The sequence below is a fragment of the Volvox carteri genome, assembly GCF_000143455.1.
Source record: "Volvox carteri f. nagariensis unplaced genomic scaffold VOLCAscaffold_37, whole genome shotgun sequence".
Taxonomy (NCBI): domain Eukaryota; kingdom Viridiplantae; phylum Chlorophyta; class Chlorophyceae; order Chlamydomonadales; family Volvocaceae; genus Volvox; species Volvox carteri.
The window spans coordinates 458,611-484,265 of NW_003307580.1; the positions used below are offsets into that span (position 1 = coordinate 458,611).

The following is a 25,655-nucleotide window of genomic DNA, read 5'->3' on the forward strand; positions in this document are numbered from 1 at the left end:
CGATACGACGGCATTGACTTGACCTTGCGACATGACGTTGCAATGATGATGACGTTGCAATGACGATGATGGTGATGGATACGGCAGAGGGCGCACTGCATTTGGACCAGTTACTGGACGTTGACGAGGCGGTGGGGGGTACGGAAAGGGTTTCGGAGCCGACCCTGGCTGCCTGCAATGAGGCTCAGGGGGACCCCGCTAAGGGCCCCACGCCGGGGGGTGCGGGGCAGCCACTGCCCCGCAGTGTGTTCGCCGACCCCAACCTGGAGTGAGTGAATGAGTGACTTGGTGAGCAGCTACAGCAACATACAGGAGCTTTAAGAGGCCGGGGGCTTTTAAAAGAACCATTGAGGGGTAGGGGGGAGGTGTGGCGTAGAGGCAATCTTCCGCGGGATGAGGCTGCAGCTGCAGCAGAAGTGCAGCAGTGGCGGCAGGAGCAGCAGCAGCAGCAGCAGCAGCAGCGCGGGGTCAGCGATGAGGAGGACCACTTCCAGCAGCGCGGCCGGGGGTGATGTGTCGGGCGGAGCGACTGTGGCATTATGGGTGGCGGCATCGGCCAGCGGTTCCACCATCTTGTACGGCTCTCCCTGCAGCCATGAGCAGTTGTGGCTGAAAGCTTTTGTTGGCCTGGCACTGAGCGGCTTGTGGCAGAGCTGCTTTGCGTGTGTGTGATGAAGGTGAGGTCATCACCATAGCTACTGTACACAGTGCTTGTGAGGTGTTTTTCTCAGTGGTTTCGGAACGTGAAGGCGAAAACGCGTACATGCGTCACGCCCTTTACCCAGATTCCGCAGCCCTGGGGTCCTCCGCTGTTTCACTTGCTTGCTCGTATAGGATGCACTCTTTGGGGTTGGCGCTGTAATCCAAAGAAGCTAGGCGCAGGTTCTTCCATCCTGATGCAAAGTAGGAAGGCGGTCCTGTATGCCAAGTTGTGAGAGAGAGACAGGAAGACAGCGACATCATTACGCGCGGAGCCGCTTCCTCCGTGCGGGGGTCAAACCCGACGCCCGGAGGGGAACCTTCGAGGTGCCTTTCGCACAAAGATTCACCCGCGTAAGTTTGCAAGGACCGAGGCGAAGGCTAGAGACAGTGAAGGCCTTGGAGTGGCTTTTTGGGTGGCGCGGCTTGGACCCCTGGAAGCATTGTTTCACAATGACTGTGAATCTCTCGGCGGATTGGAGACGTAGGCGGAGTAACACAGCGCGGAGTTGCAGGAGGGGCCGCGAGGGGGAGGGGGAGGCGGATGTGCGAGCGGAAAAGGGCGTATCACAGCATGTAGGGTAGCCCATCAGTGACAGGAAAGATTAAATCATTCGCGAACCTGAGTACGGCACGTTTCATGAAGTAATGATGGTGATGGTGATGATGGTGAGACTCTTTGGGGGCAGTGCGGTGCGCCTTGGAGAGAATTTAGTAACTGGAAGCATCAGTGACAGTGGTATTAGCAGCAGCAGGTTTCTATTTTATGTCTCGTTTGTGGTTCTTGTACTGTATTATTCCGTCAAATTATTTGTAGCACTTTTGTTGCGCGGCCTGACAGCTGCAGCCTCGAGCAACCTAGGACCCGTTGGTCCCCCTTTGGTTTATTTTCATTCGCCACTGTACGGTGTTAAGGTGGCCGCCGCTGCAGTGCTACAGCGGCATTTGGAGGTAGCCTTCATTCATGCATTGTGCATCATGTACATTACGGCGTTCTGCTGTGTGTATGAGATGATCACTAGGACGGAGGATTGTGTGAGAAGGAGTAAGGTAGGACTTCACTTGGGTTCCGGTGTTTATATCGGAGTTGAGAAAATGGCGTATGAGTTGCGAATCCAGTATTTCCCGTGTTTAATATTTCTACCAGCACTGTAGCCGTACGGTGTAGCTACAGTACAATTGGCATTATGGGCGTGTCCGTCGTCTGCGTACAGTCGTAGGTCGTAAATCGCTGTAGCGTTTCTTATCCGTAGTACAGTGGGCTTAGGACGCCACCCAATTCTTGCTCCATGTCGTTTAATTCGGCTCCAACCCGCTTCCAACTAATAGGGTACTGTCGCTCCAAAAATGTGTAGCTTGACAATACGAATAGTGCTGGCTCTACACCATTGCGATTTGCACTATGTGCTTATTTTCTTTCATTCGCTTCAGGTACTACTATCACTCTCATTTTACCAAGCCTAGCTGTAGGTTGCGGGGGCCAAACGTTGGGTCAGCCTCGGCAGAAAGGGCCACAGCCTCAACTCCACCGTCCCTCTCTTGTAACGTCGGTCCCACCGCCGACAAACCGGTGCCACCCTCCGCGCGCTGAAAAGAAGGCGCCATCGCGTAGATCCAAGCGCATCGCAGTTTCAACTTGCGCATCTTGGTCTGATAGGGACTCTGCAATGATCCCGGGGAATACACGGGGAAATGAGGGAAGAACAGGCAGCCTCCGCGGACGCCTCTTCCCGCAAGAACTCCCAAACAAGCACCAAGTACAAAAAAACAAAAAACGAATCTGACTCCGGGACATAACGTGCGGCTGCAGAGCTCCGACCTGGATTCATAGGCTCGTATGATTAGCCCTTCTCGCAATACAAAGCACCGTCAAATCCGCAACTCATATTCCGACGAATCAAAGGCCGCGTTCACATCCTTGGCGTCCTCCTCCTTCTCACGAGCAGAAAAAAACGTGCAGTACGCGCACCCAACAGATTCCAAGTCCAAAAGACCCCGAGCCTAAGACGACGCTAAATGTAGCGATACCTTACTGTAGCTTAAGCGAAACAGCATGACGGCCGCCAGATCAGCAACTATCTGAATGTTACAGAACAGATGGTGAGAGGGACCTCAAAGTATTGGCTCCTCGACGGCGCAAACCCAGCTCCGACCCCCGCACGCCTTCCCAACCAAGAGCCAGCGATCGCAGAGACGAGAGGGCGAGAGGAGAAGCCGCGCCCTCCTCACTCTCTCTCTCTCGCGCGCGCGCTCGCTCTCCTCTCGCCCTCTCTCTCTCTCGCCCTTTCCCCGTCATGGAGGGACAGATGGAGCAGGACCTGCTCCCCTAGGGAGGGATGTGCGCCATCCACGCACATCCCAACACGTCCATAGGGCCCTTAACTCCAATCCATAAGCAATAATTGAACACTCCTTCGAAACAGCGCAACACAACAAAAACCCTGAGCAAACAGGAAAGCATCCAGGTGCACAAACACCTCAAAATCTCAACTCTCATGGAAATCTGTTCACCGGAACCACCTCGCGCTGGTAACCCCGCCCTGCCGCACGCACGGAGAGCACATTCGGCAGATCGCACACCTCCGGCTAGTGCTCCGTCCAGGGCCCTCAAACCCCCACCTCCAACACACGCACACGCATACACACCGAGTAAAAGAATAACATCACAGGCCTGTGCGTGACACACGACACACCGACATGGCTACCGCCATCATGTGTGTCCGACGCACCTCGACCCCACTCTCGCGGCAACTGGGAGCCGGACCGGGCAGGAAAAAGACTGCCCGGCCCCCGCTGCTGCTACCGCCCGTACAGTCGCATCGAGCCCGACCCCAGCTTCTGGCAAAGCAGTAGCAACGCGGTCACGACCAGCAGCTAGTGGCGCTACCAGCAGATTTAATCCAGCCAGCAGCGGGGGCTGCAAACGCGCTGGCATTCAACTCTCCTGACCAAAACTGGACCAAAACTGCTTTGTCCGCAGGCTCCCAAGGGCGGCAGATCCGGTTTTTTTACCTTGCTGTCCTTACCAATTGTGCCCCGTCGTCGTCTCACTAAAGCCCAAGAAGTCCGAACAGTGGACCAATCCGTTAAATGGAAGCCGGTGGAAAGACTGGGATGGATCCGCCACCACCCCTTCGCCGCCGCGTCTGTACTTAGGTCTTCGTAGTCCCATTCCCTCGTGCCCTCCCTCTTCATCATCTTACTATCATCTCTCTAAGATCACACGGCCATGGCAAGGACCTCTCTCCGCAGCGTACGAGTACAAACCTGTCTTGCGGGTCGCAGTCCCTCGCCTTTACTTGCGCCGCTGCTGCTGCTCCTGCTGCGCCGCCTTCTGCTGCGCCAGCCGTGCGCCACGTGTGCCCGGAACGTAGGCGGGAGCAGCTTCCTGGGCGGGAGCGGAGCGGCTGCTACTGCGGGGATGTGGACAGAGCAGCGCGGGGCAGCAGGTGCGGAATGGGCAGTTCACGTTCATCCATGTGCAAAACCTAAACACAATCCAGGTTAAACAGCGTTAATATAAAACATCGCAAAATTAAGCACTAGCATGGCACGGAAACAGGTGCTAATCCGCAGGCCCGTCTGCCACTCCCCTCCTCTCCTCTCCTTCCCTGGCCCTATCCAGCATACCCACCGGCTGGCACTGCTGCTGCTGCTGCTGCTCCGGGTGCTCACACTGCCTGTACCCCGGCCGGGAGGAGCTGGGGTAGAGACGCGGCTGGTGCCGGTGCCGGTGCTGGTGCGGCTGGTACCCGTGGGCGCAGAGCGGCTAGAGGAGCTGGACGCAGCTGAGGAGGAGGAGGAGGAGGAGCGAGAGCTAACGCTGCTCGTGCCGCGGGCAGGCACGCTTGACGAGCGCTTGGGCGGCTCCGGAGTCGGCTCCGGGTCTTTGCGGACCGGCGCACTGCGCCTGACTGGCGCGGGCTCCGGTGGCGGCGCAGTGCGTCCCCGAACGACCGTGGGACTGCTGGTTGGTGCGACGCGCTTGGGGGTGGGCTGCGGAGGTGGAGGCGGCGGGGTGCGGCTGCTCGCGCGGACCGGGCGCTTGGACGCGGGCGCGGGCTCCTCCTCCTCCTCGACTTTCTTCTTCACAGCTACCTTAGCGGTTCCGAAACCAAAGAAGCCAGCCTTCTTCGGCGGTTCCGGAGCCTCTTCCTTCGGCTCCTCCTTGGGTGCCTCCTTCTTCACAGCCACCTGCAAGCAGGCCGGAGAGCAGAGGACAGTGAGATGGAGCACCCAAGGGTGGAGTGAGATTGGAGGAGCTCCCTTCCGGTCTTTTCACGTCCCGAGGAGCTCCCTTCCGGTCTTTTCACGTCCCGAACGGCTGTCCATTGCCCTGTCAGATGCCAGCAGCTGCAGACTGGCGCAGAACTACCTGAGGTGAAAAGGAGGACACACACGGTAAGGAGTTTTCCTAAGGGGCGAAAAGCCAGTGAGATGTCTTGGTCTGCACCTCCCACGTCCACACGTCCACCGCACCGCAGCCCCACGTGCTGACGGTCGTCACCCCGCCGACAGCCTACACCGCACTGCACTGACGACGTTGCACTGGGGTACGAGGCCCAACAGGCAAAAAAACTGATGTACAACGACGACAAAAGATTACAACCCAAACAAGCCGGGGCCTCGGGACTCCAAGCCAAAGCCGGCAACTCGACACCGGACTGATCCGCACCGTCGTCCCCGGCCAGCCAGCCAGCCAGCCAGCTACTAACCTTAGCAGTTCCAAAGCTGAAAAACCCAGTGCCTGCCTTCTTCGGCGGCACCTCCTCCTCCTTTGGCTCCTCCTTGGGGGCCTCCTTCTTCACAGCCACCTGTCGGACAGGAGGAGAGGTCGTGCATGTGTGTGTGTTCGTGCGTGGCGAATTATCGCCAAACATACGGTGAATATACATACAGATTATCGTGCTTTAGGGTAACCCCCTAGCAGGAAAGGAAGCTCCTGTCCTGTGTGGACCTCAGCCAGCGGCTCACCCTAGCGGTCCCGAAGCCAAAGAAGCCCGTGCCGGCCTTCTTAGGCGGCTCCTCCTCCTCTTTAAGCTCCTCCTTGGGCGCCTCCTTCACAGCCACCTAATACGAAGGCGTCACAATCGACGGGCGACAGCGGGGACAATTATCAGGTGCGCATGCGAGCGATAGACAAAACTTTTCCTGGTGCCGAATGCAGGGATGATTCATTCGCGGGATGAACAACGCAACATCCTCCCATTCCTATGATTTCAAACGCACACGTACCCTCAGCCCGTGCCTGCCCATCACTAACCTTAGCCGTCCCGAAGCCAAAGAAGCCCGTGCCGGCCTTCTTAGGCGGCTCTGGAGCCTCCTCCTCTTCTTTAGGCTCCTCCTTGGGCGCCTCCTTCTTCACAGCCACCTGTGTTCAGGCCGCAAGGACATGATGCATATTGTGGAGGGCGTCAGGGGGACCCGCCGCCAACGCACCGTCACCGCGGTGTTGCTCTCATCAACAACAACAGATATCTTGGCTCTCACATCCATGCCATGAAAAAACACGCCGAAATGCGTTACGTCGGGGGTTGGTGGCAAAGCAGAACCGTGAGAGAGCGGAGCAGCAGCATGGTGCTGGGCGGCTTTACGTACTCCATATATGATGTGCGAAGGAAAGTTTGGAGTACGCTACCGGGCACCCCCCAGGGCAGCCCCCAGTTCCCCACTTCCCTCTGCAAGTAAACCCCCACCCCGATCCGGCAATTTGTACTGTGTTGGAATCCAGTTTCTCCACCGAGTACCCAACCACCCTTCACCCTTCCCATCACACTCACCTTCGCAGTCCCGAACCCGAAGAAGCCGGTGCCGGTCTTCTTCGGCGCCTCCTCCTCTACCACCACCACCTCCTCAACCACCGCCTTGGTCTGCTTGGCTGCAGCGGCACGACGAGCGCTCAACGTGCCCAGCATAGGCAGCTCCTCCTTCTCCGCAGCTGGCTCCTCCACGGCTGCCGCCTTCTTGGCTCCGAAACCAAAGAAACCGGTGCCGGCGGCCTTCTTGGGAAGCTCCTCTGGCATCGGCTCCGGAGCCAACTGAAGCCCAGAACGTGCCAGAATCCCAACGGAGCAAAGAACGAGTCACGACAACGGATCCAGGGCCAGGTTATTGAATGGAACTGGCGGTAATGGTGGCAGCGGTAATGGCGACGGAATTAAAAGAATGAGAGCGACAGGACGTGTGAGCTTTCAACACAACCAACTGCGAGGCGAGCAGAAGAGAGAAGGTGGTTGTCTCCTTGCGATGCGGGATGCATGTGACATACAGAGTTTCATATGAGCTTGTAAGGCTCCTGCTGCTGGTGGTGGGTCCCGTCATCCGATGCTGATTTCCTCCTTTCCCACAACTGCGCGCAGGTGGCTCCGTCACGTGCCGACATACTCGGTACACTTCATTGCAACCAATGGTTTATCACATGCCTCCCCAACACATAGACTTCGGGAAGTCGGAAGATCGGATTATGAACGTGGCTACTCTGTATTGCGCAGCAGAAAGAGGCAAGAGACTGGCAAGGCTGCTGCTGTTGCTAGACGTCCTCAAACACCACCGACATGTGCACCTCACCTCCTCGGCGTCGGCAGCCGCAGCGGTCGCCTTGCGCAGCACGCTCATTGTGCCCAGGCCGAACAGACCCATGCCGGGGCCGGCGGCGGACTTGGCGGCCTCCTCCGCAGCGGTGGAGGCGGCCTCGGCGGCAGCTGACTCCGCGGCCGCGATGATCTGCAACAGCAGCGGTGGTGGTGGTGGGGGGTTGAGTGGTGGTGGGGGGGGGGAACAGCGAAGGAAAAGATATAGATCAGCATGAAGCACGTGCATGGCCGGAGAGAAGATGGAGGAGAGCCCCGTTTGAATGGCGACCTCATCCCGAGATGGCACCACTTCCCACACTCCAGGTTCGGGACTGGTTCCTGCTCTGCTCTGCTCCGCCTGCCCGCATGTGCGACGGCCAAGTTATAGCCCTCCTTCCTGCCCTCCTGCTCCACGCTCTCATCCCTCTTTCCTCAAGTTCGCCTACAGCCCTACAGCCCTCCCCTCCACCTCTTTAACCCAGCGGCCCAGCCCAGCCCCACCTCCCCAATGGCATCCGCCGCAGACAGCTGCTCCTCAGAAGTGGCGCTGACCTGCGGGAGGGAGGGAGGAGGCGAAGGAGGGGGATTGATGAGAGGCGGGGAAGGAGGACAGCAATATCGGGGAGGGCGGATGAAACGATATCTACCGAAACCTCCCTAGCATTCATGTTAGGCAGTCTGGGGGCGGGGCGGCGGGACCAGATTATGAGACCTGGCCAAACCAATGGGAAGGAAAGTGCCGCCAGCCTCAGGGGGCTCAGGCAGGCAGGCAGAGCCCTCACCTCAAACACGAGACCGTTGGTTGGGCCAGCCGCCTTGAGCACCTCCGAAACCACCGAGGCGACCTACACGCAGGTGCGGAAGGCAGGGAAGCAGGGGGATCCGGACGGAGCCTGGTTGCTGCGGCAGTAATTGGAGGTAGGACAGCCGCCAGGTAGGTCGACGGCGGCGACGACACTCCTACCTTCTGCGCCCAGCACGTCCCCAACCAAAGCTGCGCTGTAACACGCACTTGCACTAGGCAGCCCGGTACCTGATACCCATCTATCAGAATCGACAGGACCAACAAGCGGTAAAAACCAACGGCGCTTAAATCAATCACGCACGTGCACAAACTGACGCCGCAATGCACGTACCGCTAAGCAGCCCGAGCTCCCTTCCCTCCCTGCCTCGCCTGCACACACACACACACACACACACACACACACACGCGCACACACACACATACACACATTTCCCCCACCTGCGCCTTGGAGACCACTGCCGAGGTGGGCACTGAGCCCAGAGTGCCGATCTGCAGGTAACTGCCCGGCTCAGCGCCATCTTCTGTACGGTCAGTGCCGTACGCCCGGACAATCACGTACGGCTTGCCGCTGTCAGCGACCTGGCCGGGAAGGAGAGGGGGGACGGAGGCGGGCACATAAGGGAACTTCATAAGGGAAGAAAAGACCTCACACAGCGCAAGCCCCTTACCAACTTTTCAACCTCTCCGCCTTCCCGTCCGGGAACCCTAAGGTCCGGGAACCTCTGCTGGTACCGACGATGGCCCGGGCCCGGGCCCCAACAAACACCGAAGTAACACACTTCTCATACATGATGACATCCTCTTCGCCGCGGAAGAGGAATGTAGTGCACTACGCACATGGCTTGTGGGTTTGCAGCTAAAGGGTGCACCACTGATGTGCGCCAACCGGTATACCGCAGTCAGCCGTGAGTCCTCAGGAAAGCTCCCCCCGCAATGCCACATTCGGCAGTGCCACATTTAGCGACAGGGTCCCAACCAGCTCAGACGAGGATTAGCGCTGTCTCCGACACTGCACAGAGGTGTGGTTCACACCTCCTCCGATCGCCAGCGCCCCCCCCCGTCCCTCGCCCCCGACACGCACACGCACCTGCTGCTCCAGCTTGCCCAGCTTGTCCAGCGGCTTGCCGGTCTGCGGTTGCGGCTTGGGGCTGGCTCCCCCGAACAGCCCCCCGAGGAAGCCGGTTCCGGCCGCAGCCGCCGCAGCCCCCGGCTGGGTGGACACCAGCACCACCTGGCTGGCGGAGGTAGCCTCAGCCAGGGCCAGAGCGAACTGGACCTCCTGAGGGGGTGGGGGTGGGGGTGGGGTGGGATGGATGCTGAGTCGGAGAGGGTGCGTGAGAGTAGGTTGGCGGGTAAATTGCAGCGCCGAGTGGATGAGTATGGAAAGAAAAGGCAAGAGCGGAACTCGGCACTGGTGTTTGAGCGGATGTGTAAATGGGTGGGTGAGTAGGCGAAAGAGAAGAGCGCTCTCGTTCAGGAACGAGAACGCATAGAGCTGCACACGAAGAGGTGCGATACCCCCGCGGCTACACCCCATGGCGCCGGCAGTCGCCGTATCCTCTTTCCTCGTCCTCCAACTGATACGCCCTTACCGCCCGGGCCGTTGGGGGCCGGGGTCAAACACGGACCCTTTCACTTGGACGCAGACGGGGTGCACACAAACATACATACATACACCCCTACCTTGGCGCCGGTCTTGCCCTTGCCCTCCACATCGCCATCCACCACCACCACCTTGGAACGCCTGGGAGGTGGGGGCCCCGGGGGTAGTGCGGTTAGGGGATGGGAGAAGCACGGAGGATCAGGAGGAAGACCGCCGAGAAGGCGGAGGAGGATGAGAGTAACGAGGGTCAGCGCGGGAGGGGGTGGTCCCCAGGACCTCAGACCGCGGTTGGGAAAGGGGACAGAGAGGGGACGGGGCACCGCCGGTAATGACGAGGCGCACCACCGAAGACGCTCTCCATCACAACTTCGCCACCCCCACCGCCACTACCACAACAGCAACAACACCAAAACCCAAGACAACAATACCAGGAAAGCGCCTCTTCTGGCGACCCATCAGTAACTCAACTCCCTTCCCTACCCCAGCATCGGAGTGTTGCGCCGGGTGCCCACCGGGCCTTACAACCTGAACCACTAGCATCCAACATGACATGTCCACATGGATTCGGTCCTCCTTTCCTCCACGAAACCCGGGTAAGCCCCTTCGCTCATCCCTCCTTAACTCTTCCTAGCTCTCCTTGGTAGCTCGGCTCACGTCCACCCGTCCAGCCAAGCCCTGCCCCACCTGCCCGCGGCAATCTTCACGTATGTTTACCCCAGGTGGCGGATCAGGAAAGTAAAACCATTTCAGCAGTGTTCGCTGTCGGGGTGGTACTGGGGGGAGATAGCGATCCCATGCCGCTGTGCGACGGTGCAACACGACACAACAGCTGCCGCAACCACTATGCGTCCCACACGCGCCTATGCCACCACCCCGCGCCACCACCAGCGCAGCCGCCATTGTCCCATTCCCAGTGTCGTCAATCACCACCCCCATCCCCACCTCCTCCACCACCACCACCATCCCACCACTATCCCCGTGGTGGTCCCTCCAACACACCACACCACACTACACGACTACACCGCACCACGACATACCACACCACGAAACACCACACAAACCATCATAGTCAGCTACCGCAGTACATGCAAAATAAGTTTGTCGATTTCGGAGGTCCAAGGCGCAGTAAAACACAGTTCAGAAGAGGTCCCCCCCAGCGCGTACTCTACACCTGCTCGGGAGCCAGCCAGCCTGTCTGCCTGCCTGCCAGATTGCACACGCACATAAACAAACACAACTGCCATCACCCCGTCTCTGTCCCCCCGCTCTCTCCGGGTAACCACCCACCCAGCCACCCGCCCGCCTGCCCACACGCCTACAAGCCAACTGATCGACCGACCCGCCGACCCATCCACAAGCAACATGTAACCTATCATCACAGCGGCCGTCTGTTGCATGGCCTCACCCATCACCCCGATTACCACCCTATTTAAGGGTGCCATGTTTTCAGCCCAGGGAGGGCTTGATTTTAGTTCCCCATAACGCTTCCTCCCATGGGCAGGACCCCCTTCCCCCCTGGCTACCCTCCTACTTGGGCAGGGCCTTCACAGCCGCCTCGTCGCTCTCCAATGAGGCCAGAGCCACCAGCTTGAGGTTGGCGGCAGCGGCCTTGTCGATCAGCTCATAGCGCTTGAAGAAGGAGAAGGCGGCGGTCGCAGCATCAAGGTCGGTCACGCCTGGTGTGTAGGGGCAGGGGCAGCGACCAAAGCAGCGCGGCAACAGTAGCAGCGGCAGAATTGAAGCGGGGTCGATATTCCTGGAGTCCTAAGGAAAGGCGCCAGGTTTAAAAGCGCAACCTCCCGAGTCAGGAGCTTGCCCGCGGAAAACTGGGTCAAAGCATGTCAAGGGGGCAGGCATGTACCCCTTGCCGCCGCGCTGCGTTCTCCAACCGGCCAAACGGCAGATGGGCCAGCCACACGCCCCAGGAACCACAGCACTTGTTCGTCATATCAATGGTCTTGATATGGCCCCCGTCTATAACATGATGGTCCAAGGCAGGTCGGCGCGAGTCAACGGGATCCCTTACGCACGGAGCTGACTATTCCCCCGAAGTATCCGAAAGCGCCCCTTCAACATTGCCGAAGCTTTCATCCTCACCGGCAGTGACCTTGAAGCCCGCATTCAGCAGCTCACGGATGATGCGGACCGATAGCTCGCCCTGGCCACCTGCGTGGTGCGAAGCGACCGAGGGGATAGCGATGCAATTCCCCCAGCACAGCCAGCGACCAAATCTCATTACCCTTAATGTAATATTTTTAAATAGTTAACAAACATGTTGCTCCTGATAAGCGTCCATGGACAGCTGTTGGGGATTACGGTCGCTACCGGAGCCCATTCAGGAAAAATAGCGACCTGCACGACTGACCTGTCACGAAGACGCTGGATCCTTTGTAAGCTGCCTGTGCAACCGCCTTCCGCAGAGCGATGGTCCCAACGGCAAGGGGAGAGCTGGTAGGTGCAGCGGCCTGAACCTCGGCTTGCACGCGGACAGATGGCCTCCTGCTACCAGCGACCAGCCTCGCCGGACCTCGAGCAGCAACTCCGCGACGAGCACCGGTAGCCATACATTTTGACTGGCCGCTGCGACGTTGCCCAGCAGCGCGGGCCTGGCGCTGCGCAAGAAGCTGCATCTCTACAAAGGCAGGCACCAAAATTGGCAAAGTCACAAAGGCCTGTGGCGATCAAAATGCAACGCAACTTTAGTTAGCTTTGGGCTCCGAATGCAGCCTGACCTCCACCACTGTACGGCCTAACCGAGATCGAGTACATTGCTTCCTGGAATATAGATATACATTCCCCCGTATGACTTTGTGATAATGGACAACGACAAATCCAGCAATCGGTAAGATCGCAAAAAACATGTGCGAACGCTTCTCAAAGGTTTGCTCCATGGTTCCGCTGGCGAGACATGAATCTATACATCCATCACTTGTATGGTATTGCCTTCCACAGCTTTCAGAACTGAATTTCATTGCTTAATTGCTTAGCTGACGACAGCTTGCTTCGCAGAGTCGTCGCTTCTACGGGGCCGAGCAAACGGGCGATGAACTCGAAATTAAATGAAATCAGGCCGACGGTGCCGCCTCCCCAGCCGAACTCTCCACGATGCTCCATGCCAACCCATTCCGCATCACCCGTCACGTCCCATGTCCCGTCACGCACCACACCCGGACGTCTGTGCTTATAGGTGTTTTGCTCTTTGGTGCCGTTAAACTTGCCTTCTGAAGACCGGTCAAGTACATGAGGGCACTTTGCACACCAGTCCAAGCTCTTGTGCAGGGTGCATTATGCCAGGGTTTTCAACCAATATCACTATTACGTGCGGAATGGTTTCGGGAGGACAGGGTTGTGGCGCGGTGGCGTGGGGACAGAAGCTGCGGTGGTAGATACAAAAGGTACTTTTCAAGTTCGTTTCAGAATTGAAGGACATTCGGTGGTCGTAGTGGACTGCTGACCCATTGCGCGGGGACCCCACCTACATTTGCGGTCTGCTGTGGTGATGATATGTTTCCCGGCCCAATCATGGCAGTGTTTATTACTCTTTCGGGGACGTAGTCGTAACGCCGTAACGCCCGTCGAACTAATTGTTGCGCCTCATGGCCACCTTCACCTCACGTACCCTGCCCAGGACCTTCCAGCCAACGCTGGCACGACATCCACCCGGACCCACAACCGTATTTTTCCTAATATTCCAAACGCCAATAACGTTCCGTGCATAGCAAGCAGCATCTAACCATCCCCACAAATCCCCAAGCGTGTCTCTTACTTAAAATGGTCTCGTTGGTGCCACCTCAGCACAGAAGCATCCACACTCCATCCGTAACGCCAACCCCACAAATCCCAACTGCAATAACCGCAGCATCTGCAAACTTCCGCAACCACCAACAACGGTCCCAACTTTATCATCATGCTGGTCAATCCGCTCCCGCCCCGTAACCCCCAGAGCCGGTCTCACTCCCCAGAGAGCACTTTAACCCCTTGCTGCCTGCTCCGCATGCGCCACCAGTAACATGCTGGCACCATCACAGCCGAGCCCTTGTCCGCTGCGTCCGTGCCGGTGCGTGCAGGCCTCTGTACAGGCCTCTCCCCCCCACCCCAGGATCCGCACCCCAGGATCCGCCTCCCAGGCTTCGCCTGGAGTACCTTTGTCCTCTTGTCATCAATGCCGTTAAATAGGATAGAAACGGACATCCCTGGAGAGGAGCAATGCTGCGCCTCTATAATGAAATCGATTCCGCTACTGCAGGTTAATCTAATCCTTGTGCATCCCCTCCGTCTTCCTCCTTTCCGTGTCCCTCAGAACTGTTCGCGTCCCGGTCTGCTCGGGCCTGAGGTTCCTTACCCTTGGCCGGGTAACGGGCCTTCTCCTTCCCTTGCACACGCCCCCCACCAATCCCATTTCCCCCCGTCCTTTAGCTCTTTCGTTTCACCGCTGCTGATGCTGTTGCTGCCCCGCTGCTGCCCCTGCCGCTGCCGCCCCGATCATGCCCCGCACCCAGCCCACAATCAGCCCCACGTTGCGCTCCAGGTCGTCTGTGTTGTCACTGGATAGGGGCTTGACGATTTCGGGTCTGTGGTGACCCGGGCCAAACGGAAGAGGGGGATGAAATGCGGTCAGGCGCAAAGAGGAATAACAATAATAATAAGAGATGAGGGACAGCACGGTAACGGGGGCAGAGGCGGGAGGCCGTTGGAAGCCGTACGACATCAACAACGGATAATCACATTGCACGACAAAATGATAAATAAACACAAGTGGGCCTTATCATTGTCCCATGCGGAGCCTTCAAGAAAAGAAGGATCTGAGGAGGGGCTAACGGGCGCGACGGGGCAGGTGCAGGATAGACAGGTTGCAGATGGGGTACCACTAGCGCTGCGTGGTACAGGCCGGGGTGACAATGACTGCAGGTAAGCTAGGTTTGGGAGTTGTGCAGCGACAAAATTCAGTCAATATTTTCCCCTTTAACACATTGAATGTCGGACCCCGTCTTTCTCATGAGACTTGACTTGGGTTTTTCTCGCCCTCCTTTCTGCGGACCTGTAGCTCTCGGAGGCCTCCTCCAGGACCACCAACATAATCTCGCACTCCACGTTCTCGCTGATCTTCTGCGCGGAGTAGCCACTGGAGGTTTTGACAGGACGCCATAGCAGCCGCCGCGGCGAGGTAACAGCAGCAACAGAGAAGGGAAGGAGAATCAAGCAATATCAGAAAACTTGTGTTGTCGCAAACCTGCGGTGTGAACCTCAAGCCTGCCGGCGCAAAGGCTAAGCAAAGATGGGCGACTTAGACAACCAAGAACAGGTTGACGGGGTAACGGGGGAAAGCTGATCAAGTACATCAGTTCATGATGCGAGGACAAGAGGATGAGTAGGTGAATTTAAGTCGTATTTAAAGGATCGGGGTTGGCAAGGGCTGGGGGGTTCAGCCCGCCAATGTCGCGTGTGTGAGATCTGGCATTGGGCCCGAGGCGCGGCCCCCAAGCCCCCACGTTTTGTTGACCGTCAGCTGCCGCCGGGAAGGTTCAGCCCGCCCTCTAACCCGGCCACGCGCTCCACCCAAACCATGTTCACCGGATCACTCACCGTTTCTGCAACCTGTCGTACAGCTCCGTATTGTTGGTCTGAAGCACGGCCACCAGATCGAACCACCTGCACGAAAACACATATCCATACACACACACGCACATACATACATGCATACATCCGTTTTTATGACATCTGTCTCATTCGGACAGCCCTCGGGGCTCATATGGGCCTGCGAAACCTTTGACGAGAAACGCAAATCAAGCTGTGACGAACACAAACACATACAGCACGCAACTGGCACAGTGCGGCTTAAGTTTCAATAACCAGCATACATACATACACACATACATACGCACGGAGAAGACACAGGTCGACATGACAGATATCCACAGCGTCGAAAGCACACAGGCGGCGGCGGTGGAAAGGGAGAACAAGCGGGAGGACGAGGGCCCTCGGGGGGCAGTGGGCGCGGGCCAGCGGGTCCAGCATGGCTCTGGGCGGGGCAGGGCTAACAGGGCTGGGCGGGCCGCCCGCTGATGCCTCGTCGAGTGCTTCCCCCCCCTCTGGCCCCAGGCCCATTGGGGACTGTGGGCAGTTGTCTCAGTGCCCTCAGTATGATGAGATTTTTCCTTTCCCCCCCCCCCCTCACCCCAACACCCTACCCCCGGGTGGTGCTGCTCCCGTCAGTTAGCACGTCCAGGGGAATGAGGGAGGCAGAGGGGAGGGGTGGTATTTGGGAAGGGAAGACTTACCGTTCCGGAAAGAAGTCGCAGCCGTGGTGGTCCACCACGTTGCCGCCCTCCGCCATCAGGTCCTCCAGCGCGTCACAGACCTGCGGGGGGAAGGTGTCACGTGCAAGGAAGGAAAGGAATGAGCTGCCGGCAAACAAACGTCGAAACTGCTGCAGTTGGGGGCGGGAGGAAGGAGGAAGAAACCCGCCTCAGGACTCAGGTGCTGCAGTTGGGGGCGTGGCCCCACTCAGGGAACGGGGGGAAGACGAACCACAAACGAGTGAAGCTGCTGCCAGGGAACGGGGGGGGTGTTGAGAAAGTTCAACCAACCCACGCCGCGCCACGGCTTGAGATGGGCCGGTGGCAGTGGGCCTAACAAAGGGACATGACTCGAGGAGTTAGGGACTTAGCCGCCTTGGCATGCGGCCTAGGGCACGCTTTGCATAGGGCTTTGGGGTTTCAGCGGCGGAGGGGGCCCCGAGGTGTTGGGAGTTAGGGGGAAAGGAGGTTCAGGGGTTAGGGCAATAGTCCCCCCGGAGAGGGGCCTGGAGCAAGGGAACTATAGCGGGGGAGTCTTGGAGAGGAAGGTGTCGCAGAGGAATGAGCTGCGAACAGAACGTGCTGAGCTCCGCAGACTTGGACACCAGGACATCTTCATACGTGCGACATAGCCAGGCGGACAGCGGCTACGCATGCGGGTGCTCTCGGCGGCGTCGCAGAACGCATATCGTATTGCCCATAGCGTTCACGGGCAATTGCTGCAGACGAACCTTATCTTCATCCAGGTCAAAGCATTCAAACTCCTGGTTCCAGCCGGAGTGGAGGCCTTTTTCCCGAACCCACTCGCCAACATTTATGTGCCGGAATCCCAGCTCTCGCGCGACCAACTCCGAGGTTGTGGTCTTTCCAGTTCCAGGAGTTCCCGTTATAAGAATATTAGGTCGAGAGCGATTCATGCTCACTGCGAAACCAGTTCTTTACTGAACGCCTAGACAACGGTAGCTGGAAGCAGCCTCCCAAAATTGCGATGCAGTTAAAAGGTTTTGTTTGCAGAAAATCCACTCAATGATCAGAAATGATAATATCATAAGTTCAAATGTTATCAGGCGTTTTCAAGTCTCGTATGTCGTATCCCGAGGCGGCAGTAGCCTCCGTACAGGTGGCTGTAAATAATCAAGTGATTATTGCAGCTTACAAAGATAACTCCACCCAAAAGCCATCTTTGGAAAAAACAGACAACCACCAAGCTTCTGGCAGCCCATACGGCAGGCTCCCAAGCAGTATTTAACAAGAGACGTAGCAAAACACAGCTCCGACCGAGTCACGCCTTATCACCAGTTGCATATATCACCAGCGCTTCCCAGGCAGCCCTAGGACGATCTGTAAGCGTCCGGACATGCCACGCACCCACCCACCAGCCCCAAGGTCGCAGCAATTTTAAGGCAAGACCTCGTTGATCACACAAGCCGCAAATCCGAGTTCAGTTCTTTCAGGTCCAAGCAATATCTCGTACAGGTACTATTAATAGCTTTACCCAAGGCACATGTGTCACACCGTGGATGTCTTGGCCGGACGTCCGTACATCGCTGCACTTCTTACCATTTACCGGCCGTACATCCAATAGGGCTTCAAGCACAGGCACTGCAAAAACCCTACGACGCGCTGTTAAACCCCTCGTGTGTGCCGTCCGTATGTCTCATGTTGTGTCCAAAGTAGCCTAACGAAGCACCTCACCCACGGAGCCCAATCTGTCTGAGCGCACAGGCTCCCGGTCGCAGAGACACGACGACATCCGAGCAACCCCTTTCCCAAGCTACCCAAGCCGCCGCCCGCGCGGCCGAAAACACACACACACACACACAGACACACACAGACGCAGACACAGACAGTCACACAACCGCAGGCCCTGCGTGTCATCCTAATCCCCCTGCTTAACATCCTCCTTGCGCGCCGTCGTTACTCCGCATTCCGACAGCAGCCCGCTACTCCAGCGCGCCTACCTATGTCCCCGCCCCTACCTACCAACCTCATTACTACCCAGCAATCGCCGGTAACCCGACCTCTCCCCCACTTTCCATACCTCAATGCACAGCTCCTCCCCACATAAGCTACGGGGCCTGGACATGTATTCCCTCGGCGCCCTAACCCGACCCGACGGCACCGCCCCCAGCGTGATGATCCCCCGTCCCCGCCCCCGTCCCCGTTCCTGCGCCCGCCGGGGGAACCGCGGCGTTGCCCCCGCCCCCGCCTAACTTTCTCCCCTCCCTGTCCTTCTCCTTGGCATCCGCCCCGACGGGCTTCTTGCCGGTTCGCTGCAGGGCGTACAGCGCCACCGCCACCAGCGCCCCGCCCGCCACGTACTTCCAGCTCATGGGCTTAGGGAACACCAGGAAGGACAGAATCACCTGGCACACCTGCGGGGTGGAGGAGCAGGGAGGGGGAGAGGGAGGAGCAAAAAGGGCAAGGAGGGGGCAAGGAGAGGGGGCTGGGTCAAGGAAAAAAGGATTTTGCATGGATCTCGAAAGAACGTACATCAGAAGAAGCAACTGGGAAGTGCAAAACAACCGTGATTCACGGTTGTTTTGCACCGCAAACACCTAGACATGGTAACCAGTCGGTGTGTATCGCTCATGACTTTTACCCCTTGGGCCCCGCCCGGTCTCCCCCCCACCTCCGCACCTTCCGCATGGACTTGACCACCTCCGCACTCGTAGCTCCAAAGTGCTTAATGAGCAGCAACACCAAACACACCGTCACGTAGCCCAGTACGGAGAAGGCACAAATGGTGGGAACCGTCTCCCGGTGCAGGGAGGAGTGAGCCAGGGCGGCCTGAAGCTCACCTGGGGGGCAGGTGGTGGCGGGAGACGGGTGAAAACACAAACACGTGAGGGGTTAGGAATAGCGCGCATCAACAATGGCGGTGATTATTTGCAATTCCTTACCAGGTGACGGCTAGTGCTGCAGCCAGTGCGTAGCACGTCGCGCTAAAACCCTAAAACATGGTCGGAGACCCACAAAACCCTAAAACTCGAACTCCCTCCGCCCTCCCTCCCTACTACCTCACTTGGCAAACCTCCCCACCCCCCTCCTCACCCCTGCCCTTCACTCCTCCCACACGCCCTCCCTACCAAGGCCCCCCGCGGATGTCCATGTAAACAGAGGCGGTTTTTCCTGCGAAAAATCACCAATCACCATTCCGTTCCCACCACCCCTTTGCCTCTCCTTACCAGTGGCTAACAGCACCAGAAATGACTCCAATGCCGCAAAGAGAGACAAGTACGTCATCACCTCCGCGTGGCTGGCGGGAGTGCGGATGCGGAAGAACTGCCGCTCCTCCAAGTTGGCCGTGAGGGCGTCACACAGCTGAAGGCGACACCAGTATCACGAGCACCCGCCGCACAGGCAACAGCACCGCAGCAGCCGCCAGCATCCCGGGCGCGCGGCCGGGGCATGGGGAGGTGGCGACATGTGAGGAAGGAAGACAGTGTCCAGGGGTGAAGTCACGCAAAGGAAGATTCACGTATCCATTTCCCTCTCCCCTTTGTCGCCCAGGTATACCCCCATAACCCAAACCTCACCTCCTTCCCCCCATCCCCGGACGTCGGCAGTGGTTTTCTTAATATTACACATATGATCGGGAATTCCCTTCCCCCTCCCCCCCCTCTCCCCCCCTCTTTGCCCTCACCAGCGCCACCGCAATGAGCGCCACTCCCACTCCGCTGAAATTTGGCGCTCCCTCCGCATCCCCCGCGGTGAACAAGCTGATGCCTACCACCAGCAGGGCGCCCGCACCGTACTGGAGGGCGCTGTACCGCTGACCCACAACCAGACTGTTCGGGCACAACGGTACAGTGCAGAACGGCGGGTGGGAAGGGGGACGGGAAGAGGGACGGGACGGGGGAAAAAGAAGCGAAGCGGAGAAGGGAGGTGGGGAGGGTGTGAGTGATGGGGCTCGGGGTAAAGACAGGCGGACCAAGACGAAACCCGAACACGCGGGTACGGGATGCGAGTTGTAAGGCGATTAGGAGAGTGGAAGTTTAAAATCGGGCTTAATATATACCACTGCCCGTGGTAACCAGATGGTAATCGCGGCGTGTGGGCGCGGGGTGGGGCTGCTTCACCCCTCCGCGTCCCCGCACCCACATCCCTGGTGTGTGGGGGCCCAGTGCGGATCACGGAGCCCCTCCTGGGTCCCCTGCGCCCCATCCTCCCCCCGCACCTCAGCCTCCCCCACAGCCCCACCCACAGACCCGTTACCTCCTAAATGCCATGACCGGTATGACACGGCACGACTTGAACACGATGCGGGTGGTGTAGTTGAGGTAGTTGAGGGCCCAGTTGGTGAAGTAGGCGCCCGCCATGGCGAGAATGGAAATGAGCGCATAGTCCTGCATCGGGGCGGGAAGTTGCGGAGGTGGGCCGGGGGTTTAGGAACAAGGCAGCTGCTGCATGTGTTGCGAAATCGGACAAAGGGGGGGGGGGGAAAGGAGGGCTAAGGGCTACATAAATGGAGAAGCTTTCCCCAGGTCCTCGCTTCTCACGGAGTCCTTAACAAAACACACACGGTTACCACCCCCTTAAACCCCTAAACCCTAAACCAGCCCTGCAAAACCCGATCCAGCTGAATCCAGTTTTAAAACCTTACTCACCAACACCAATCATGCGATATTCAGTGGCCCTTACCACGCTCCCACTCAAAACAACCCCCAGCAGCGACGAGCGCGTACCCTTAGACTGGCATTGCGTTTGAAGCTTCTGGTGACAGTTGATTCAGCCAGGCCACACGCCGAGTACGTCAGGTAGGTGATGAAGGTCATCCAGCCGCCGTACGTGAAGCCCGGGATGTTGAACACCTTCTCCTGAAGCGTTGAAAAACCCAGCGCTGAGGCAATGGATCTGGGGAAAGGGCGTTGTGGGGGCATTGTGGGGGAGGATAGGGAAGGGGAAAGCCGTGGAGGAGGTTGGAATGCGGTTGGGAAGAGGCTGGGCCGAAAGGGCACAAGGTCTGAGCATTGGATTTGTGCCTTGGTGGTAAAACTGAGCATGATAGCATGGGTAGCTGGAATCGAGGGCGAAGGGTACCCTCTAGCGACGGCGGGGTGCGGAATTATCTATTTTCCTGCTGTCCTCTTTGCTGGGCCGGTTCTAAAACCCAGCAAAATCTAGAGTTTAAGAAAGTTGGAGATATGCGCAGGGGAGTCTAAAGCTGCAATTGAAGCATCGAATTGAACAGCTAAGGACTCGCGCTGGAGTGGCCGTCGTTGCAGGTGCCGTGCTGGCATGTTGCAGCTTAGTGCGACCCACATTATCTAGGAGGGCTCTGGGAGACCTACCCTATCGCAAGGGCCATGAAGAATGCCGTCTGGTTCCGCGCTTGCTTGGGCTGGTGTGCGGACCTGCTGCTTGCTTCGGCCTGCGCGAGCGAAATGGCGCCGGTTGAAAGGGTGGTCGGTTATTGTGGCAAGCTTGTATCCGGGGTCGATATTTCAGGAGGTTGGGGGACAAAAATTGAGTACCTTCATGTCCCTTCTACGAACCCAGACGTCCCGTCGAACAGTGCAAGCGGATGACGAAGCATACCTGAGCCGCCTCAACGTCCGAGCGTGCGACGACTGCGTACCCTTCATCGTGTACCTCCTTCACCATTATGATCGCCTGAGCCGTGCAGCAGGCCTTTCAACACAGGCGACCAGATGGGAAGTTGCAATAAGGATGTTGTGCGTAGTGTAACTATTTTCGTGTCATGTGTTGTCTTTAAAGTTATATAAAGGCGTCTGTATAGGACAAGTGATCACTAAAAGTCCAGTGACCATTTCCCGTTCGCTATTCGGTTGCAGTACTGCTTACCAACTCCGTTGAAGTGCACACATTGAATAATCAGAAATCCCCGTAATGCAACCGAAGGGGCTATATGGGCAAAATAAGCAAAATGCTTAAACTTTGACATCTTCCCTTTGGATTTGCTGCTGCGACGCAATTGCGTAGCATGGCTATTTGAGGCCTGAAAATTTGCATACTCTGTACAATAAACTAGCTTATCTTAGCTGTATGTCGCTGGGCATCGCGGCGCTCGGCGCCGCTGCATTCCGCAGCGGCATCACTCCGCTCCACGGCGCACGTGGCTGGCTTTGCACCCTGCTAGTCCAAAGCTCTGATCCACACGGTTGGCTTTCGGACCTCACTTCTTGCCGGAGGCAGCACACCCTAACGGAACGCCAGCCCTTCTCCGTGGTACAGGCGGCCATCCTGCAGGAGCTCCATAGCATCAGTGAGCCGTGCTGTTCCTTGCCGCCCCCACACCTCTCCTCTCCTCCTCTGCATGTCACACGACTCTTCCTCGGCCCCCTTCCCGCTGATTACCAACCCCCCTCCCCCTCCCCCCTCGCAACGACCCCCCTCTTCAACCCCACAAACCCTTTCCTTCCGCACCCTAGACGCCTTCCTCGCCGCCGACTCCCACCTGGATGGCCGCCGCCGCTCATCCCTGGTCCTCTCCGCCCAGTCCCTACCCGCACCCCTTCCCCCCCACCAAGTGGAACCCGAGCTGCCCTCCCTGGAGGCCCATGTACGGGACCCCGAGCACGGCATGGCCCGCTGCGCCGTCAAGTGGCTCAGGCGCTCCGGGCGCGTGCCGGGTCAGGTGCACTCCCTGATGGGCTCTCCGGGGCCTGGCGGAAGGGGGGTTTGGGAGCTCAACGTCCATTTTGACGAAACGAGCCTAGCGAGGATGGTAAGAGGCAAGTCCGGAGGAGCTGAGCTCGGCTGGGGAGGGGACATACCGGGGGGAGGAGGAGGGGGGCTGTCTGGGGGCCGGATGGGGTCACGGAAGGGTAAATAAACCTTCCCGGTATGGTTCCGTGAGTGACTCAGTGAAGCCCCGCGTGTGAGCGGCTCCAACGAGTGCGGTTCTTACCTTCCAAGGAATGGGATTGGGCGGGGCCATGCGGAGGGTGGAGGGGCTGTAACCCACATGAGGGCGGCGGCAAATGCGGGGTGGGGTGGGGTGGGGGGTGGGGTGGGGGGGGGACACTGGGTCAGATGATCGGGACCCGGGTAAGGTGGGATGTCGTCTGGACAAGGTCCCGGGATGGGGAGAGGTGTGAAGCTGGAGTTCGGTTGGGATTGGGGTTTAAAGAAACAGAGCTGGGAGGGGGTTGTGTGGAATGACAGGTGGGGGAGAAAGCTAGTGGGAGGGAGGGACTTGGGGTTTTGTGGAGGTCGGACCGGGGCACGGTGTTGGTGTCTGTGAGGATGGAGGATTGATCTGGGGGCAACGGGGGGCGGCGCGGTGACGGGCAGGGGGTGGAGCGAGAGCTGATCGGGTGGTTGTGGAAGAGGGGACTGGGTACTCCGGGGGGCGGCGGGAAGGACATCACATTACAGCCACACCCCACATTACAGCCACAACCCCAACTATCTCCCAGTAGTTGTCCCCTTTCTCCCTCGTCTCATTCGCATCACTCGTCTGTGGTTCATCTTCCCCCCTTTCCCCCCCTCACCCCCTTTCTGCAGCCATCACTTCACTCAGTGTCACTTCCCCCGCACCGTCCCCTCCCTCCGGGGCCACGGCTCTGACATTGCCAACACCCAGCACCCGGTCCGTCCGTCTGCCGTTTCCCTCTTGTCCTGTCAGGTCCGAACTTTTGGACGTAACGGCTGTACGGCACGAGTACTACAATTGAAGCTGCTGCGGCCCCCCGGGCCCCCAACTCCCGTCCCGCTACTGCCTGATGCCGGGACAACTTCCGCAACGCCTGTGCCTATCTCCTCCGGCGCCATTACGTCCTCTTCACCCCCGGCCCAAGCCGCCGCTGCTGCAAGCAGCCTTATAACGCGCAGCAGCAGTAGTAGCAGTAGCAGCAGCAGCAACAGCAGTAGCAGCGAGGTCGGCGGTGAAGTGCTGGGGGTGCTGCGAGTCAAGCCCGTGCGGGTGCAAATGAACGCGGTGACACAGCGGCTGGAGGGCATTGAGATGATCTACTGCCCCGTTGACCGCGTCGTACTGGTGGACGTGCCCGTACGGCTGGTGAACGACGAGATGGCGCCTGGTGTGCGGAAGGGCGGCTGGATGTGCATGTTAAAGTGAGGTGGTTGCTGGGGCGTTGGGGGGTGGGGACGAATCCAGGAAGTACAGGGAGCTAGACAAAGTGCGACGTGTGTGGGGGGGTGTCTGCTGCGAAGGGTCATGAAAGGATGGGGAGCATGTAAAATTTGAGGGCCTTGGGTTATATTGAGGTCCTGATGAGCACTTCGCACGTGGCGGTTGGGGGTTTGCATCCGTGCCGCGGGTCTCCGTTGCATTGCCGAGGCACCGGGAAATACCTAAGGATGGAGGGAGTGCGTGCGGGTATGGAAGTGGCGTGGGGTGTTCTCGGCGGGCCGGGTGGGTTGTGGTGAGGCGGGCGGTGGGCAGTGCCAGGATGTGGGGGAAGGGGGCCGGCGCTACCTTTTAGCAAATTCCCCCGCGTAATGCAAACACAAGGTCATCAAGCATTCAAACGCTCAACCGCAGACGCACCGTGCGGTACAAGGCGCTTGGCAACGCCATTCCGCCGTACATTGAGGTCAATGTACGGCACCTGGATCTGGAACAAGATCTGCTCGTACGGGATCTGCCCATTCCGCCGGGTACCAAGATTTATGAGAAGGTAAGCTGCGGAGTACTTCGGCGGGTGGTGGCGAGGTGGGGTTCTTGTGGGGGGGGACACGTGAACCACAACCGCCTCAGCACCCAGCTCAACCTAACCTAACCCAGCAGCCACACCTCTCGTCACTGCCACCATTGCAATGGTGGAAACATTCGCTCTTTCCTCTTGCTTTCCTCTTCCCTGAAAGCGCAGTGCTTGCCTTCCTTTCCCTATCTTCCTCCACCAGCAATTTATATTTCTAGCCTTTCCCTACCACCCGCCTCTTTCCCTCCTCCACCTCCACCTCCCCTTGTTGTTGTTGTTGTTGTTGTCGTCTACGTGGTCCCGCCGTTCAGAACTTCAATGCGCCCGTGGTCCGCTGCACCATGGACGTGGGCAAGGACTGAGGGCCCGGCCGGCCGCCCGCATAGCCACCCGTTGCCCCACCTCGCGTTACCGCACCGCATCTCGCCTCGCCTCGCCCTACCCCACCGACCAGCCGCATGACACTGCTTCTCCTCTTTCGAGCAAGGGGAGGAAGAGGCGGCGGAGGAGGACAGGGCGTAGGAGGGGGCAAGGGGGAAATGGAGGGCGCAGTTGCTTTTGCTTGGGGCAGTCGTGCGGCTGGTAGTGCCCCTGCTGGACGACGGGGAGCCCCGGGATGGTGGCAGGAAGGGTTGTAGGGAAGGGTGGTTTAGGTATTTGGGTTTGGATTTTGCAGGTCTGATGATCTGGACGGGATTCGAAAGGGGGAACTGGAGGTAGGGATGGGATGGGGAGTGCGACAGATAGGGAGGGGAGTGCGGCGCGTGCGGTCTCAGACCATGCCACACGCAGCTGTGCGTTGGGTTGGCATTTCGACAATGCGGCCGCCGCCAACACGCGAGTTCCGAGCGGGATCTCAACCTGAGCTGCTACTGTTATTGTTTATTGTTGGGCAGGACGGAGGGCAGGACGGAGGGCACGGTCGGTGCAGTGCCCGGCACTAAGGAATTTTACCCGTGTGCGCGGTCTCCGTCTTGTTATTACAGCCCGCTGCCAATCGGGAAGTGGTGGTAGTAAAGTTCTTGCGGCTCCTATAGAAACGTTTTT

At 58.5% G+C, this 25,655-nt stretch overlaps 3 protein-coding genes across 3 annotated transcripts; 1 reads left to right on the top strand and 2 right to left on the bottom strand.

Annotated features, from left to right (window-relative positions):
• Positions 1-14,105: 14,105 nt before the first annotated feature.
• Positions 14,106-16,892, bottom strand: VOLCADRAFT_63953 (uncharacterized protein; the record flags this gene model as incomplete). The annotated part of the gene is made up of 5 exons (XM_002953640.1): positions 14,106-14,250; positions 14,718-14,801; positions 15,263-15,328; positions 15,958-16,037; positions 16,707-16,892. 5 exons carry the CDS (start codon positions 16,890-16,892, stop codon positions 14,106-14,108), a joined length of 561 nt encoding a protein of 186 aa, XP_002953686.1.
• Positions 16,893-18,077: 1,185 nt separating this feature from the next.
• On the bottom strand, positions 18,078-21,582 carry VOLCADRAFT_94399 (uncharacterized protein; the record flags this gene model as incomplete). The annotated part of the gene is made up of 8 exons (XM_002953641.1): positions 18,078-18,350; positions 18,616-18,776; positions 19,164-19,299; positions 19,622-19,766; positions 20,194-20,324; positions 20,664-20,832; positions 21,270-21,349; positions 21,517-21,582. 8 exons carry the CDS (start codon positions 21,580-21,582, stop codon positions 18,078-18,080), a joined length of 1,161 nt encoding a protein of 386 aa, XP_002953687.1.
• A 402-nt stretch (positions 21,583-21,984) lies between these two features.
• VOLCADRAFT_106036 (uncharacterized protein) lies at positions 21,985-25,428 on the top strand (the record flags this gene model as incomplete). The annotated part of the gene is made up of 6 exons (XM_002953553.1): positions 21,985-22,204; positions 22,371-22,666; positions 23,465-23,533; positions 23,891-24,018; positions 24,449-24,584; positions 24,920-25,428. 6 exons carry the CDS (start codon positions 21,985-21,987, stop codon positions 24,968-24,970), a joined length of 900 nt encoding a protein of 299 aa, XP_002953599.1. The 3' UTR covers positions 24,971-25,428.
• Between the last annotated feature and the right edge of the window lie 227 nt (positions 25,429-25,655).